This window comes from Podarcis gaigeae (genome assembly GCF_964106915.1).
Source record: "Podarcis gaigeae genome assembly, chromosome: 10".
NCBI lineage: Eukaryota > Metazoa > Chordata > Lepidosauria > Squamata > Lacertidae > Podarcis > Podarcis gaigeae.
Window position 1 is genome coordinate 72,681,335 of NC_139686.1, and position 17,483 is coordinate 72,698,817.

Below are 17,483 nucleotides of genomic sequence, written 5' to 3' on the forward strand. Positions count from 1 at the left end.
TGGTTTAATTAATGCCTCAATAGCAGCCATTAACTGAGCTTTAACACTACAGTCACACAGAAGACATCAGCTGTGACCTCAACTATTCTGAAGAACAGAATTTTTGAGGTATCACAGTATGTTGTGTGGATGCAAGGGAATCCTTTAACTATTAGTGCTAGGGGAGAGAAGGCAATGGAAAGCTGTGAACTGTGCTTTAGGCAGCAAAGGCTACAGCTTTTGCAGGGAGCGAAGTTTGAGCATCTGTGCTCCGAAGCCTGATGCCCAGGAAGCAAGAGAAGAGAGCAAGCCCAGGTGACTACACATGGAACCATTTCTGCGTGAAGGCCAGCTTTAAATTGCCACAGGCCTCTTTGCAGCAAGCTGTTTGTGTGGACCACAGACCTCCAAAAGCACAGGCTTCTGCACTCATTTTTTGGTGCCAGTTGAAAACCCATCTCTTCCCTCCAGCCAGGATTAACACAGTACAATGGGTTAAGCATTTCAAATTTGAAATGAATTTACTCTTTAATTGACTGGTTTTGCCTAGTTTTTCATTTGAATGTGCCCTAATCCATAATTGCTTACCATGAAAGGGAAGATATAAATCTTACAAATAGAGTATTTATCTTTCTATCATATTTATATCCTGCCCTAAGTAACTCTCATAGGGCATCTGTTCGGAAAGTGAGGCTGAAAGATATAATGAAGATCCCAGGTCACACAATGACTTCCATGGCTGAGTGGGAATCTGGACCAAGGTCTCTTTTGTCCAAGTTCAGGCCATCTACTTCACTAGCATATATGCATGCCAATAACTAAGAGGTAATTCAGCTAAAGGAGGTGTTGAACTTCTTTTGAAAGTTCACTGAGCTGTCTTTCGACGATCCTCTGCTCTGGCTCCTCACCATATTAACCCGTGTATAAAATGACCTCCAATTTATCATTAATTTTTTATAAAGGAAAATGGTTGTCTTATACATGGCAAAATACGGTATTTAGAGGAAGAGCACAGGTTATTCTTTCTCATTTTGTGGATTTTATTTATTGCAACATCTCATGAGGTGCTATATTATGCAAGGTATCCACCTTGCTGGTTCAGGCCTGGGTCCAACAGGGTCCAGAAAAACAAGAGTCAGGGGTCTCTGGGAAACTCGCATGATAGCAACATACCTTCCCTGTTCTCTCTCACATCTGCAGTTCAGGGGTAATAATAGTAAATAATAATAATCTGCTCCTGAACACAGAAGCTCTGTTTTACTATCAAGACTGATAGGATTAGACAAATTCACAGGAGCTAAGCCTCCCTCATAAATAAATAAATAAATAAATAAATAAATAAATAAATAAATAAATACCATTATTTTCCCATGTATAAGACTATGTTTTTTTCCTTAAAAAATAATCTCAAAAATTAGGAGGCGTCTTATACTCTGGGCCATCTCCCCCATTTTCTTAATTCTGAGTCCCCAAAAATAGGGGGCGTCTTATACATGGGTGTGTCTTATAGATGGAAAAATACAGTAATAAAGCCACATAAGTTTGAGTATTGATATAAGTTAGTATTTTTCAAGTACTTCACTGACAAAATGTAGTCCTTTTTCTACACCATAGTGTTGATAATTTGGATATTTTATTCATATTCCTTTGATTGCCATATCAAGGTCAGTTTGGAGACAATAACCTTTAAGGAAACGCAAATGCAATTGTAAGTAGAAATATGCTATATTCACATCTGTTGGACACATGTATTTATGATGCAAATCCTTAGAAAATCTATATGACTGAAGTGAGATGGATGGGAGGAAATAATATGCTATTATCCATTTCAGAAAGTATTTTGCAAGGGAAATAACATCACTAATCTGGAAACTCGGCACCTTCATGTCTTCTGCACCCACTCAGAATACTTTTCTAGTTTAAACAGCTGTTTGCACAGCTTGGCTTGGCATGAAATCAAACCAAAATGCTAGTGTGCCTGGCCGGAAGATCCCTTCCCCTGGGGATATAATTCAGAACTGAGTAAGAGAGACAGTGCAGTTGAGACCTAGTTCTCACAAATAGCTGATGAGGTGATCCAACTGTTATTGGGCTGTGCTACTTTAGATGGGGGGGGGGGGAATGTGAACCATCAATGGGAACATGCCCAAAACCTAGTACATAAAGGTAATGCAGGCCTACCCTTCTTATATGCTGATTTCTTATGAGTAGGTAATGTTTATCTCCACGAAAAAGCTGTTCAACAGTGCAATTCCCCCACCTGCCATCTCTGCCATAGTCCAGGCACAATTTTACCACTTCATCCCCTTTTCTGTGCTAACATAATCCAGGTTGCTCCTGGTGGCCCTTCTCCCTTTGATAACCTCCAACACGCACAACACTTTAACCTATATTTGGGGAAAACATTCCTCCCTCAAATGAACAGACTGCAACAGTAGGAGCCACACCACCTGACAGCTTTGAAAAGCAGGTGGTGAGGGTGAAGCAGAGAGCTTCAAGCAAGTTAATGGTTTGGTTTGAATGAATTTGCGAAGAGAAGTTTCGGTTTGATTTTTTGAAGAGAGAAATTCACCATGCTCAGTGTCTTCCTACTCCAGAACACATCCCCTCCAGGAGCAAAAGGGCAATCAAGCAGATTAAAAGAAAACATTGGGTTAATGTTCTACCTGCAATAATGCCATCCATCTGTTCCAAAGCGGCAGCCAGCATCTCACTTGCATCACTCATCATTTTCTGGATTCTGCAAATACCTGAAGTAATGAAGCGACAATGTTAAACATGTTTTTCAACCCTTCAGAAGCCACAACTAAATTAAGCAATCTGCAAACGATCATAGAATCAGAGTTGGAAGGGACCCCAAGGGTCATCTAGTCCAACTCCTTTCTTCACTTCAGCATTTGCAGAACAGGATTTTGTTCCCAACAATGTCCACAGGTGCACGTCACCCAGGCCTGCTTTAGGCAAGGCTGGGTTGGTTGGGAACCTTGCGTTTGTGTGGGGAGGGAGATTGCATTCCTGCAGAATGCCTAGTTCCAACAGCATGCACAGTTATAGCCTGTCTGGTTTGGAGAACATCTGTTCCCTTCTAAAGCTGGCAGATGAAAAGTTAGCTCACAGGAGAACTGAGGTCTTAACAAACCCTCAAAAACCACATATTCTGCAGTTGTGTCCTGCTAGCTACAATGGGATTTATAAAGAGAACAACAAGGTTTATAGCTTCAGCTCATAACCAGCTGCAAAAATTGCAATTGTTGTAAAACTGAACCAGCACACACAAGTTGCGATTCTGGCAGCACGCCAGGGGCATGTGGTGGGTCACCAAGTGCTGCCTCCCTGGGACTGCAAAATCAGAGAAACTGTCAAATACTTGGTAAACCAAAGAAAATGGCTGGATGGCTTCATGTGGACTGCAGGTCACCAGCTGCATAGGCTCTACACAACAGAGGCCCCCAATGCTCTCCCCAAGAGCTGTTCTCATTATGTTTTAGGGTTTTATGCAAGATACCACACATTTACCAGCCACAAGCTTGGAGCTGACAGGTTGTAAAATGTAAGCAGTTTATTTCTGTTAGTGGCTTTTGCTAATCATGCAGAACCATTTTTCTTCTTTAAAAATGCATAGGTTGCCACAAACTACCACAACATGATGTGATAAACACATTTTTTTTTAAAAAAAGATGCTTTTATTGTATTATTACTTGTTGTTAGCCATTCGAGGCTCCTTTGAGAAGAAGGGAAAGATATAAATTTAATAAATAAAACAAGAGAGTTTGGAGCCTGCTGTTTGCCGACCAATCAGGGTCTTGTTGCTGGCCTCCATATATGAGCTGAAACATACATTATTAGAAAGGCAAGTGGTACAGCTTTTTGCTTGTGGCCACTTCAAACGAGATCAAACATTGAAATGTCCTCCTGCAAATCAAACAAAACTAGCATGTTATGGAAAGGGCTAGCGCAGGTTTGGCGGAGGGGGTTGGCGTCATTTTTTCCTTTGAAGGTTTACTTTAAATTGCACCCCCATAACATAAGAAATCAATCAAATCTCCCACCTAAGTGAAATACTAGCATCCAACAACAGATGCACAAGCAATTTCATGTAATGTATTTTGGCGCTTCAACATTCTATTCTATATGCCCCCTGCACATCCTTATTTTCCACGTCCCCAAGAACACATCACAATCCAGCCTCTTCCATTCACACCCTTATCCTTCCCTGCTTCTCATCTGCCATGTGCCAGACTCCAGGCACCTACGTATTCCGAGTGGCGGAAAATCTGGTCCTGAACGGGCACCATGTTCAATAGACTACATCAGTGCTGGCACAGACAAAGACACAAAAGAAGATTTAAGCAGCAGCTCCACCGTTGCTTGCAAGGCCACTCAAACACACAGAAGCTTAACAGACCAGAGGCAGCAACCAGAAAGTGCCATGCTAAAGTTCAACTCTCTTGCAGCTTCATTCATAAAGCTTAAATGGAGGATTAACCCTCCCCCTTGTATTTGCAGCCGCTGAACGTTGCTTAATCCCTCAGTTTACATTCTCACTTTTTAGAATTTATTCTAACACCTTGTGAAGTGCAGCAAGAAGCAGACATCTCAGTTACCAAGGAGACGGGGCGGGATCAAGCTAGCATCTGTGCAAATGACAATGCCATTTCACAAACTGTGTTTGCTGGCACCTCTAAACAAAATTGATGCCTTGATGGGGCATCGATTTAATAATTTAGGATTGATTTTGGGAGTTTAGCCAGCTGTAAATTCATATGGTAGACAGTCGCAATCAAAATTATTGAAAATTTACAGACTTTCAGCTGTTTGCAATGAGCAAATCAAACAAAGCAATTGAAATTGTTCAACACAACAGATGCTTCATTTTCCCAAATTCAGCTGAAAATACAATTTATACTGGCTTCTCCTGTCTCACTATTATTCAACCCCCTGAATAGAATCTGTAACAACAGCACAAATACAACAGGTTTTTTCTTAAACACACCTGATGTAACCAATCAAGGGCTTAATTAGTTGCACCAGGTGCGCTTCAGCTGCAACACACGAAATACCTGAACTGACTAGGGGTTTGCTGAGTGTCAAATTTGGCTGCATGGTAGAAATATAAGTAGGTCAAGAGAATGGTCCAAGAAGGTAAGAGAAGAGATTATTGCCCTTCACAAACAAGGCGAAGGATACAAAAAGATAGCAAAGGCACTGAATGTTCCTAGACACACTGTTGGAAGCATAGTTTGCAAGTTCAAAGCTAAACTACCTGGACGGGGCAGAAAAAAGAAGCTATCTGAGGCAGCAACCAGATTTCTGAGAGGGCAGGCTGGGGGGAAACCCTCAAGTGACTGCAAAAGAGCTGCAGCAAGACATGGTGGCAGTGGGCACTGAGGTTTCAGTGAACACAGTAAAGCACAGACTAAAACACACATGCTTTCCATGCCAGAACTCCAAGACGTACACCAGTAGTGACCCCAAAGCACAAGAAAAGTCAACTCCAATATACTCAAAATCATATAAATAAGCTGCAGAGTTTTGGGATTCTGTTCTGTGGAGCAACGAAACAAAATCGGAACTTTTCGGCTCCTTGGATCAGTGCTATGTCTGCAGGAAGAAGAATGCTGCGTACTCTGAAGAGAACACTCTGCCTGCAGTGAAGCATGGTGGTGGCGGCTTGGTGATGCTCTGGGGCTGCTTTGCATCCTCCAGCCTGTGGAAGGCAGGCTGGATTCATTGAAGTATCATGAAATCCTAGGAGGATTGTGAAGAAGCTGAGGCTTCGGTGTCACTGGACGACGATCCCAAGCAGACCTCAAATTTCACCAAGGTTTGGTTGCAGAAATAGTCCTGGAAGGTTCTACAGTGGCCATCACAGTCACCTGACTTGAACCCCACAGAAAATCTTTGGTGTGAGGAGGAATGGGCTCAGATTCCTCAGGAATGCTGCTGGAAGCTGCTATCTGGCTATGGATCTCGTTTACAGCAGTCATAGCAGCCCAAGGCTGCTCTACTAAATACTAAAGATGCTTGCCATGGAGAGGCTGAATAATAGTGAGACTGGACAAGCCAGTATAATTTGCAGTTTCAGCTGAATTTGGGGAAACCACCTGAAGCACCTGTTGTGTTGGGCTATTTCATTATTATTATTCTAATTCTTTTCAAAATTTCAAAAAAAAAATCTTTTTTAAAAACACACACACATACAGTGGTGCCTCGGATTAAGTACTTAATTCGTTCCAGAGGTCCATTCTTAACCTGAAACTGTTCTTAACCTGAAGCACCACTTTAGCTAATGGGGCCTCCTGCTGCTGCCACGCCGCAATTTCTGTTCTCATCCTGAAGCAAAGTTCTTAACCCAAGGTACTATTTCTGAGTCTGTAACCTGAAGCGTATGTAACCCGAGGTACCACTGTATACATATACACACAGGCATATACACTTATTTTAAGAAAACCATATTCATATCAATACCTTTATGAGGTTCCCTGAACCCCAGGACTTCCTCCCACCCTCACCCTGGCTTCCAGAATTCTTCCCCTTTTAACTGCCTCTAATTACTTTATCTAACTTTGTTATACTATTGTTATCCTTTGTTAATTTAAACTACAAGCGTTATGTGAATCCTGCTAATGTTTTTAAACTCTCATAGTGTTCTTTAATGTATTCAATAAAGTTATACCATTTTTTTCAGTTCCTTGTAAATCCTTTCCCAGAAGGGCTCAGCTATTTTACATGTCCACCACATATGGTGGAATGTATCCTCCTTAACTTTACACTTCCAACATATGTTGGTTCTGTTCTTACACATTTTTGCAAGTCTTGTAGGAGTCAGATACCATCTATACATAATTTTCATAATATGTTCTTTTAATGGACAGCAAGCAGTAAATTTTTGATCTTTATTCCATAACTTTTCCCATGAGGTAATTTGTATGTTATGTCCCACATCTTTTGCCCAATGAATCATTACAGATCTTACTTCCTCATCTTTTGTTTCCCACTCCAGCACCAATTTATATATTTTTGACAGAATTTTTTCATTATTTTCCAGCAGTTCTCTCTGCAATCTTGAAAGTTCTTTACCAAAACCAGCTCCTTTATCCAGCCTAAAAATATCATTTAATTGATTATATTGGTTTGAGCTATTTAAATTGCTTTTGTTTGATTTTCTCACTGCAAACAGCTGAAAGTCTGTAAATTTTGATTATAAACCTGATTTGCAATGGGGCTTGAATAATTTTGGTTGCAACTGTCATCCTTCGTAACAGTGAATGGAATACTGGGCCAGCAAGATCTAGATGCGTCTGAAGATTAGTTATCTGGGGTCTGAAATACTGGGGGTTGGAGAGAGAAAGAAGTGTCTTCTCCACTCCCTGTGAAATGTTCCAGGTACAGAATTTTGGTAGCTTCATTTTTTTATGAAGCAGGAGAAGGATACGGATACAATTCTATACTCTGCTGTACAGGGCACTGGAAAACTTATATAGCTGAGATACCGTAAATTACTAAGGATTATGCCTGGTACATAGTAGCCTTGGTGACAGAACATTTACTGTAAATGCAGATACAGCATAAAGCTAAAGCAGCAGGTTCAGGCTGGGAGATATATCTGGCACGTCCTCGCTTCCACTTCCTTAATGAAGGTCAACGCCATAAAACTAACGGAAGCTAGCCATCAAAGTGTTATGTGTCATCTGCAGCCCAAGTAGCCTGAGCCTATAGATCCACTCCAGTTGCATCAGCAAAAACAGTGTCCTCTCCCTGTCAAAGTGCTTTACATTTATCCTCACCATAACTCTGCAAGAAAGGTCATCCTTTTTTTTGCTTTACAGACAGGCAACAGGAGGTAGCAATTTTAATAATATATTTTTTTAATTATATCCCGCCCATCTGGCTGGGTTTCCCCAGCCACTCTGGGTGGCTTACAGCATATATAAAAACACAGCAAAACATCAAACATTAAAAAACAAAATATCCTATACAAGAAACAAACAAACCAATAAATCAATAGAAACAAACAACAACAACAATAAAAACAACAATAAACAGTTAGCAGTTATTTTAATTTGGGTATAACTGTAACCCCCAACTAAACATTTAACCAACACCAACCTGACAAAAACAAAACAGAGCAACCAAAATTAGAACTGTTTTAGCCTGTTGCCCGAAGTCAAGAGTGGTTCCAGCAATGTCCCTCCAGCCTCCCAGGGCCTTTTAGCTGTTCAAGGTTAGTCTGCCCCCTGCCTCTAACTTCTGGACAGAGACACCTTAGCCACGCCTGCTCTACAAAGTACTGTACATGGACCTGTTTGGAGAGCCCTAGAGAGAGACTGAAATATGGGCCTTGGAACATAGCCTTCTCTCACTTGCCCTCTGCCCCACTCTCCTCCCAGCAGCAATTGGGAAAGAACCCACATCAGATAAGTCCCCTCCAGGCATTTCCAAGTGAAAAGTGTTCCTTGTGTAGAAGGTGGTACTGGGAATTCAAATTCTGCATGATTCACTTCTGATACAAAAGGCAAGAGAACCTGTCCATTTGGAAGCAAGATAATGGTCTAAACTGAAGTCATTTGCTTTTGTGAATACACAGGTAAAATCTTAACATTATGGGTTATTGTTATTTTATTTCAGGCAGCTAGGCAGCTACATGTGCAGAGAGTATGCAGTCACAAGCTTTAAAAATTAGTTCATTGAAAGATGCCCCATCAATCTTTCTAAAGGAAAGCAGGCTTGAGCATGAACAGTAACCTCTGATTGACAGAGGAGAAAGTTCCTGACATACGCCTCTTTCAGTAACCTACTTTCTGAAGTTAGGGAAGCTAAATCTTGAAAAGCAAACAGTAATCTACATGAATGAACTGCACAGGCTAAAAAAAGAGCAGCCAGATCAAAGAGTTGTAAAATTCCACAAGCAGCAGCTTCTTGGGGCATGAAGGCCACATTTGCAATCTCCCTGAAATTGGCATAATAGACCCCTTCGCTCTCTGATCCCATGTGAACAATAAAGAGCCATCATTTCAGGGACCAAAAATAGACAGATGTTAGATACAGACTCATTCATTCAATACAGCTGTTAACAGTTTGATTTCAAAATTTGTCTATCCCTACAACAGGAACCACCACTAATACCTTTCCTTCTTTATTCAATTCGAGTTCAACACAGACCACAGGACTCACATCCAATAAGAAGTTCAACTGATAAAAATAAAAAGATATTATTTATACCCCGTCCATCTGACTGGGTTGCCCAAGCCACTCTGGGCAGCTTTCATCATATATAAAAACACAGTAAAACATTAAACCTTAAAAAGCTTCCCTATACAGGACTGCCTTCAGGTGTTTCTAAATGTTATATAATTTCTCATCTCTTTAACATCTGATGGGATGGCATTCCACAGGGCGGGCGCCACTACCAAGAAGGCCCTCTTGAGACTTCCTGCATGGTGGGCAGGAGTCAGATGTTGGGTCCAGTGCCAAAACCAATACTACTCACAATCTGTAACCAATAAAAGTTGTGGCCTTTTCCTAAAATACTGGTGTCCATGTGTTTTATTCATCAAAGGAGGGGGTGCGGGGCCTTGACACGCAATTACTCATCTCCTTAACATCTGATGGGAGCGCATTCCACAGGACGGGTGCCACTACCAAGAAGGCCCTCTGCCTGGTTCCCTGTAGCTTCACTTCTCGCTGTGTGGAACCTGCCAGAAGTTCCTCGGTACTGGATCTCAGTGTCCAGGCTAACAATGGGGGTGGAGACACTTCTTCAGGTATACAGGACCAAGGCCGTTTAGGCCTTTAAAGATCAGCACCAACACTTTAAATTGTGCCCGGAAACATACTGGGAGCCAATGTAGGTCTTTCAAGACCGGTGTTATGTGGCCTTGGTGGCCACTCCCAGTCACCAAACTAGCTGTCACATTCTGGATTAATTGCAGTTTCCGAGTCACCTTCAAAGGTAGCCCCATGTAGAGTGCATGCAGTAGTCCAGGCGGGAGATAACCAGAGCTTGCACCACTCTGGCGAGACAGTCTGCGGGCAGGGAGGGTCTCAGCCTGCGTACCAAGTGGAGCTGGTAGACAGCTGCCCTGGACACAGAATTGACCTGCACCTCCATGGACAGCTGTGAGTCCAAAATGACTCCTAGGCTGTGTACCTGGTCCTTCAGGGGCACAGTTACCCTATTCAGGACCACGGAGTCCCCCACACCTGCCCGTTCCCTGTCCCCCAGCAACAATACTTCTGTCTTGTCCCATTCAACTTCAATCCGTTAGCCACCACCCATCCTCCAACCACCTCCAGACACTCACACAGGACCTTCACTGCCTTCGCTGTATCCGGTTTAAAAGAGAGGTAGAGCTGGGTATCATCCGCATACTGGTGAACACCCAGCCCAAACCCCCTGATGATCTCTCCCAGTGGCTTCATATAGATGTTAAAAAGCATGGGAGAGAGGATGGAGCCCTAAGGCACCCCACAACTGAGCACACTCATCCCCCAACACCACTTTCTGGACATGGCCCTGGAGAAAGGAACAGAACCACTGTATAACAATGCCCCCAGTTCCCAACCGCCCATGACGGTCCAGAAGGATACCATGATTATGGTTTGGTTCGTAATCCTTCTTCCTAGTGAGGTGTATAAGCAGCCATCTACTGTCATCTATTTCAGTTTTTCTGTAAACTTTATTCAGAATTTAAAGAATCTTTATGCTGCTCTTCAATTAAAATATTTTCAGATGAGCAGCCCCAAAAAACTTTACCTCTCATTGGCACAAGAACTACTGATGCTGGGAAAAGCCTTCTTTTATTTTGGCATGGTTCGTGTTCCAGATATGTCCAAATTGTGATTCATGCTGAGATGCAAGGGGCATCCTCCTCAGAGTGAGGATAAATATGTTGGTACTGGGAGCTACTGGATGATTCAGCCAAAAGCACAATTCAGACACTGAGTCTAACTGGGAAAAGGCACAGCCAGAGCAGTATATCAAGCAGAGGCACAACAGCCAGACATGGGAGCCTTTCATCATTTAATTCATTTCTTTTTCACAGAACACTAGCATATATCCTGGAGGTGCACAGTTTGGAAATGACAGACCTTTTTAAATCTGGAATGAGCAGCACAGAATAAAAAAAGAATTAGAGTATGCTTTAGTATCAGCTTGCATCCAGGAGTTCCATGCTCTGCACAGCAAACAGGGAAAGAATGCAACCTCCTCAATGCATTTTTTAAACAGGCAGATTAGAGTAGGGGCTGGAACAGCCAGGTACAGAGTGCTGGAAAAAACATTTCTCCCACATTAGTCAGTGCTTTGACACAACACAATAAGAAACAACAGACTGTCACGGGGGGGGGGGGGGTTCACATGCAACTCAAATGCACTCTATGGTACAAGATGCAATAAAACAGTTTCAAAAGGGGGAAACATATTTGCAAGAACTGAGAACAGATGCTTTTTAACAAGTGGAAACCTGTTCAGTAAAAACGATGTAATGATAGTATCCCTCAAATCCATTTAATATGCGCACACTGTGAACAGACATGTTCTTGTACTAATAGGGCAAATAAAGTCAGCAAATTGTGGGGAGTCAGATTTTTAGTAGGCTTATGCTATTTTCATCAGCAGTAGAGAAGATTTAAAGGGGGGGAGACATTGGTACAAGTACACACATAAACAGGAAACACCTGGCTTGAGAGCAGTACATGTGAAAAGGATCTAGGAGTCTTGGTTGACCACAAACTTGACATGAGCCAACAGTGTGACGCGGCAGCTAAAAAAGCCAATGCAATTCTGGGCTGCATCAATAGGAGTATAGCATCTAGATCAAGGGAAGTAATAGTGCCACTGTATTCTGCTCTGGTCAGACCTCACCTGGAGTACTGTGTCCAGTGTTGGGCACCACAGTTCAAGAAGGACACTGACAAACTGGAACGTGTCCAGAGGAGGGCAACCAAAATGGCCAAAGGCCTGGAAACGATGCCTTATGGGGAATGGCTAAGAGAGCTGGGCATGTTTAGCCTGGAGATGAGGAGGTTAAGGGGTGATATGATAGCCATGTTCAAATATATAAAAGGATGTCACATAGAGGAGAGAGAAAGGTTGTTTTCTGCTGCTCCAGAGAAGCGGACACGGAGCAATGGATCCAAACTGCAAGAAAGAAGATTCCACCTAAACATTAGGAAGAACTTCCTGACAGTAAGAGCTGTTCGACAGTGGAATTTGCTGCCAAGGAGTGTGGTTGAGCCTCCTTCTTTGGAGGTCTTTAAGCAGAGGCTTGACAACCATATGTCAGGAGTGCTCTGATGGTATTTCCAGCTTGGCAGGGGGTTGGACTCGATGGCCCTTGTGGTCTCTTCCAACTCTATGATTCTATGAAATCCTTCAGCACAAAAAATGTCCCGACATGAGTAAAGAGCATCAATAAGTTCATATGCCACAGTTCATATGCATTTTTCAAATTGCCACAGTTCATATGCATTTTTCAAATTGCTTTGAAGGACCATTTCAAACAGACATTCACTCTTACTTTCCCAAAACAACACAGACAAATAATCCATGCCAATTCCTGCACTCATCACTGAACACCTTGTTTGGCTTAACAATTCATCAAGGCTAGACAGCAAAAGCCAATTTCAAGCCAAAGTAAATTTCCATTATCAGTCAAGAACTACTTTATCAGCTATTGACATTCCAGTTGTGTTGCGTACCTACACATGTGGCCATTTCTTAGAGAAGCTTCATTTCTACATGATAAATCAAAACCCTTCTTGGCTAAATGTATGTACTCTGAAACAAATATTTGTGAAGAAAAAGAACAAAAATTCCTGCAACAAACAGCATTGCTTTACACACATAGGATGGAAATATTTCCCTGCACAAAGATTACAGCAGTCTGCTAAGAGCCGTGCCTCAAATATGGACTTTAGAACGCAATCAGAAAGGTTTAAACAAATTGTATAGTTTGTCGCTGTGCTGTAGAGGGAAGTGTGGGGCAGAAGAGCCCATCTAGGAGAAGGAAAACTCTGCTTCTAGACATCAATCTGGAGTGCAATCCCAAAGACTGTTGGATGGAACCTTGTACGCCTCCTTCCAGGAACTCCTGCAGCCAAGCAGGTGCCAAAAGTCTGCTTTCCTTTGGACCACATCAGCAAGGCTGAGAGGGGACTCTTGTCATCCGGGCAGCCCAGGACCTCCAGACACACAGCCCAGACTTGTGCCCCAGGAACTGCTGCTAACACAGCGATTAGACTTCACCCCCAGAGGCACACTCCACTGTCTCTCAATACAGATGGATGCCAACAATAGTCTACCCTGTTTCACCACATCTGTGCCATCCACCGAGTCACCACTCGTTCTTCTTTGCTACACAGCCCCTGCATTCTAGTTAAGGGTGGAAAGAAGGGAGAATTGTGCCAGAAAGGAGATAATTCTGGACAAGGCTCCCCAATACACTTGCTGCCAAAAATTAAGTTTCACCCCTTAAAATGAGACACCCTATTGTACCAAGGAGTCCTGAACCATTTGAGTCTCCTGCTCCCAGGAAGCCTGAAGTTATTTAATTCAGTTTATGAGAACTGGGCCTAAAAAGAAGAGCAACTAATCAAAATGATATTCCAGCTTTCAAATGTCAAAGAAGAAAGGAAGATACTGTAAGCAGTTTGTGCCATTTTTTCAATCCTGCAGCAAAACCAAACCACAGATGCCAAGCAATTCAACCAACCTTTTAATGAGAGAGTGAACATTTTATATTATAGAAAGCCCATGCACATGAAAATATAGCAAGACATTCTTAACATTCTTAGGTGAATTCTAATACCTGTTTAGCTATTTTGCATATCTCTTGCAGGACTGCTGTCCAGAACGGTTGGATTTTAGGGCATTCCCACCACATGTGGAGGTATGTGAGTGTGGAGGCGCAGCCTCTACAATATCTAGGTGAGGTTTCTGGGCGTAGCGGAGCTAGCTTCCGTGATGTTAAGTACCACCTGTAGGTGAGATGAAGCCCTCTTTCTAGTCAGATGGACTGTGCTGGATCCTACATACTGATCTCTCTGTGATCCGTATTTGGTGAAGGAAGAAAGGGAGGGAAAGTATAACCTTTTATCACTTCTTGGCCACGGTGTCAGCAAGCTGACTTTCAGAAGTTAAAATTACCCTCAGTTAAAACTATAAATTGTGTCTGCTGTAATTAGAAATTGAATACTTAAGTTTGGTTGAGAATGTTATTTTATTTAACTTTTAAGTTTACTGTTTCTCCTTTCCCAAAGAAAAATGAGTACCATCTGAAAGATAAAAGGTAAAGGTAAAGGTACCCCTGCCCGTACGGGCCAGTCTTGACAGACTCTGGGGTTGTGCGCCCATCTCACTTAAGAGGCCAGGGGCCAGCGCTGTCCGGAGACACTTCCGGGTCACGTGGCCAGCGTGACAAAGCTGCATCTGGCGAGCCAGAGCTGCACACGGAAACGCCGTTTACCTTCCCGCTGGTAAGCGGTCCCTATTTATCTACTTGCACCCGGAGGTGCTTTCGAACTGCTAGGTTGGCAGGCGCTGGGACCGAGCAGCGGGAGCGCACCCCGCCGCAGGGATTCGAACCGCCGACCTTTCAATCGGCAAGTCCTAGGCGCTGAGGCTTTAACCCACAGCGCCACCTGCGTCCCCCTATCTGAAAGATAGCATATCTCAAATGGATTTAAGATAACTCTATGAAGACTCTCCAACAGCTACAAAAAACCCCTGGTGTTTACTCATTTACATTCTTTTGAACTTAATCTGGTCACCTCCACACAAACCTCACCATTTGGATAAATATACTTTAGATATTTCATTGCTTAATTATGCAGCAAAACATTCCTACTGCTTATATTATTTATGCATTGAAAATCAATATACCCATTTTTCTGAGACATTCCACTTGGATCAGCAGATCTAGAGGGAGGGGGAAACAATCAAACCATTCATTTATGGATCTCCAGCTGCTAATGTAAGCAAGGAAATGCTGCACATTCCCCTAGTATGGTATTGACACAGTCATGAGGCTATGAAACAAACGAGCAGATCATGCGAGCATCTTTCAGAGAGCTCTTCCAAAAGGAAAAGAATCAATTGCCTCTCCAACGTATTAGCAAAACACTAACATCTTTTACTATACACTTTGACAAAACTTAAGACAAAGGCTACCATAGAACCATAGAAAGTAACTGGGGATGCAGGTGGCACTGTGGTCTAAACCACTGAGCCTTGGGCTTGCTGATCGGAAGGTCAGCTGTTCAAATCTGTGCAATGGGGTGAGCTCCCATTGCTCTGTCCCAGCTTTTGCCAACCTAGCAATTCAAAAGCACACCAGTGCAAGTAGATAAATAGGTGGGAAGGTAAACGGCATTTCTGTGCACTCTGGCACTTGTCACGGTGTCCTGTTGTGCCAGAAGCGGTTTAGTCATGCTGGCCACATGACCCAGAAAGCAGTCTGTGGACAAATGCCAGCTCCCTCGGCCTGAATGCAAGATGAGTGCCACACTCCACAGTCGCCTTTGGCTGGACTTCACTGTCCAGGGGTTCTTTACCTTTTCTTTTTTTAACCTTTACTTGAGATGGAATGTACCTGTGACCAGATTTATATCATCATCATATTTTCAAGTCTTTCTGGGCTTGTGCTTCACAGCCACACACCCCGAAGAAAAAAGTACCAGCAGACTTGGGGTTAACCATGAATGGTGATAAATGTAGAAAGAACCATCTCATTTAAAAAAGGAGAGCTGTCCACACACATAAAGAAATTAACCGCTGGTTGATAGCTCAGTTGGTAGCACATGAGAGTCTTAATCTCACAGTCATGGGCTTGAGCCCCACACTGGGCAAAGGATTCCTCCATTGGGGGGTTGGACTAGATGACCCTCGTGTTCCCTTCCAATTCTATGATTCTACTTCATTAACTGTACATTTGAGATGGCAAAATTCTATGAAGTATAGCTGGATCAGCACAGTCCAACATGCCTTTTTTCGCAGCCCTCAGCAACATGTGATGTCGCCGTCGTCCTTGCAGCCCCCACACTGCCTTTGGGTCCTCCAGCCTCCTTCCCAAAACCTAGTTAGCGCTTTCCCAGATTTGGGGAGGAGGCAAGGGGGCTCCAGGATCCTGCCAGAGCTGCACACCCCCTTCCCAAAGCCTGATGCCTTGCTCTGCTACCTTTGAAAAGGCGGCACAAGGGCTGGGGCCGGTGTCAAATTTTGGCCCCACTCCCACCCCAATTATTATTATCATCATCATCATTATTATTACCCCGCCCATCTGGCTGAGTTTCCCCAGCCATGCGACAAGGCAGTGTGTGCCCCCCCTTGGTATGAAATGTTGTTTGGCCCTGGGCTAGAGCTAGGCACACGTGTGTTGAACCCCTGCAAAAACAAAGAAACAAACACAAAGAGAACCCAAACTCACATACAGTCCAATGATGACTGAGCATGTAAGGGTAGGCACAAAATGGTGAGTGCCAGTGGACAGGAAAACACTGTGTTTGTGGATGAGACAGAATGGGTTGAGCCCTGAAGGGAAGCACTTTTCTTGCAGGGTCCCAGTTGCATATACTAACAATGATCACAATTATCTGAATGACAGTCCTTACAGGACCATTCACACAAAAGAGGGAGGTTTCAGGAGAAGACGAGGTTTGCAGCAGTATTTTGGGGGAGGGGGGGAATCCAGGGGAGATTTTTCCCCTCACCTAAAAAAAAGCACTGCAATGTGAACTGATCATGCTCAGTGGGCACAGAATGCTGCCTCACTGCTGGAGGAAAGCAGGGCAAGGCAGGAAGAAAATAATCTCAGAAGCTGACAAGTTTTCGGCCACCATTAAACCCCGCCATTCCACTGTACAGAATTTTAGAACAACAACTAGAAAACACAAAAGCAAACAGCTGTGGCTTGAAAGAAAACTGAAAAGTCTGCTTGGTGTTTGTCAACCTTCCCCGTCCTGTTGCCCAGAAGTAACACAGGGAGCAAGGCAAAGTCTTCCCAAATATACCTGCCAGGGCCTGTAACACTGGAAGCACAGGGCATTTGCCACTTTTCACTCATCTTGACAGAAAAATTACACACAGCAGCTTGCGGCATTTTCACTAGACAAGGAGAAATTCTGTTTTGTTTAAATATATACTGTTTGTTTGGCACCTCAACGACCTAGGTGCTTTTCCAAAATACAACAAGAAACCAATTTGTGCCCAAAGCTGCCTACGGCCAACTTCAAAACATGGTGTTGGAGCAGTTTTTCTTGCTCCTCAGTTTTTGTAACAGGCAGATCTTCTTGTTTTGCCAGCTCTACCCGCAATCAATCTTCTTGTCCTCTGGCACCAGAGGGAAGATTTACACCCAATCTGCTGGGCTTCCCAGAGATTTGTGCCAGCAGAATGCTGCTGCAAATCTCCAGTGCCCCATTAGTCCAATGGGCTTCCGTCAAATGAAGAAAGCCCACTGTTGCAAGAGATACACACACCAAGGATCACGCCCCAAAGCCGTAAT

General features: G+C 43.3%; 1 protein-coding gene across 50 annotated transcripts in view; it reads right to left on the reverse strand.

The window, feature by feature from the left end:
- Positions 1-17,483, reverse strand: part of PPFIBP1 (PPFIA binding protein 1) — a 120,932-nt gene that overhangs the window by 52,632 nt on the left and 50,817 nt on the right. For all 50 annotated transcript variants that reach the window (XM_083701395.1, XM_083701393.1, XM_083701384.1 and 47 more), the window contains exon 2: positions 2,646-2,729. In XM_083701395.1, coding sequence (XP_083557521.1) covers positions 2,646-2,709 — 64 coding nt within the window. In that variant the 5' untranslated portion in view covers positions 2,710-2,729. The remainder of the gene's footprint in view (positions 1-2,645; positions 2,730-17,483) is intronic.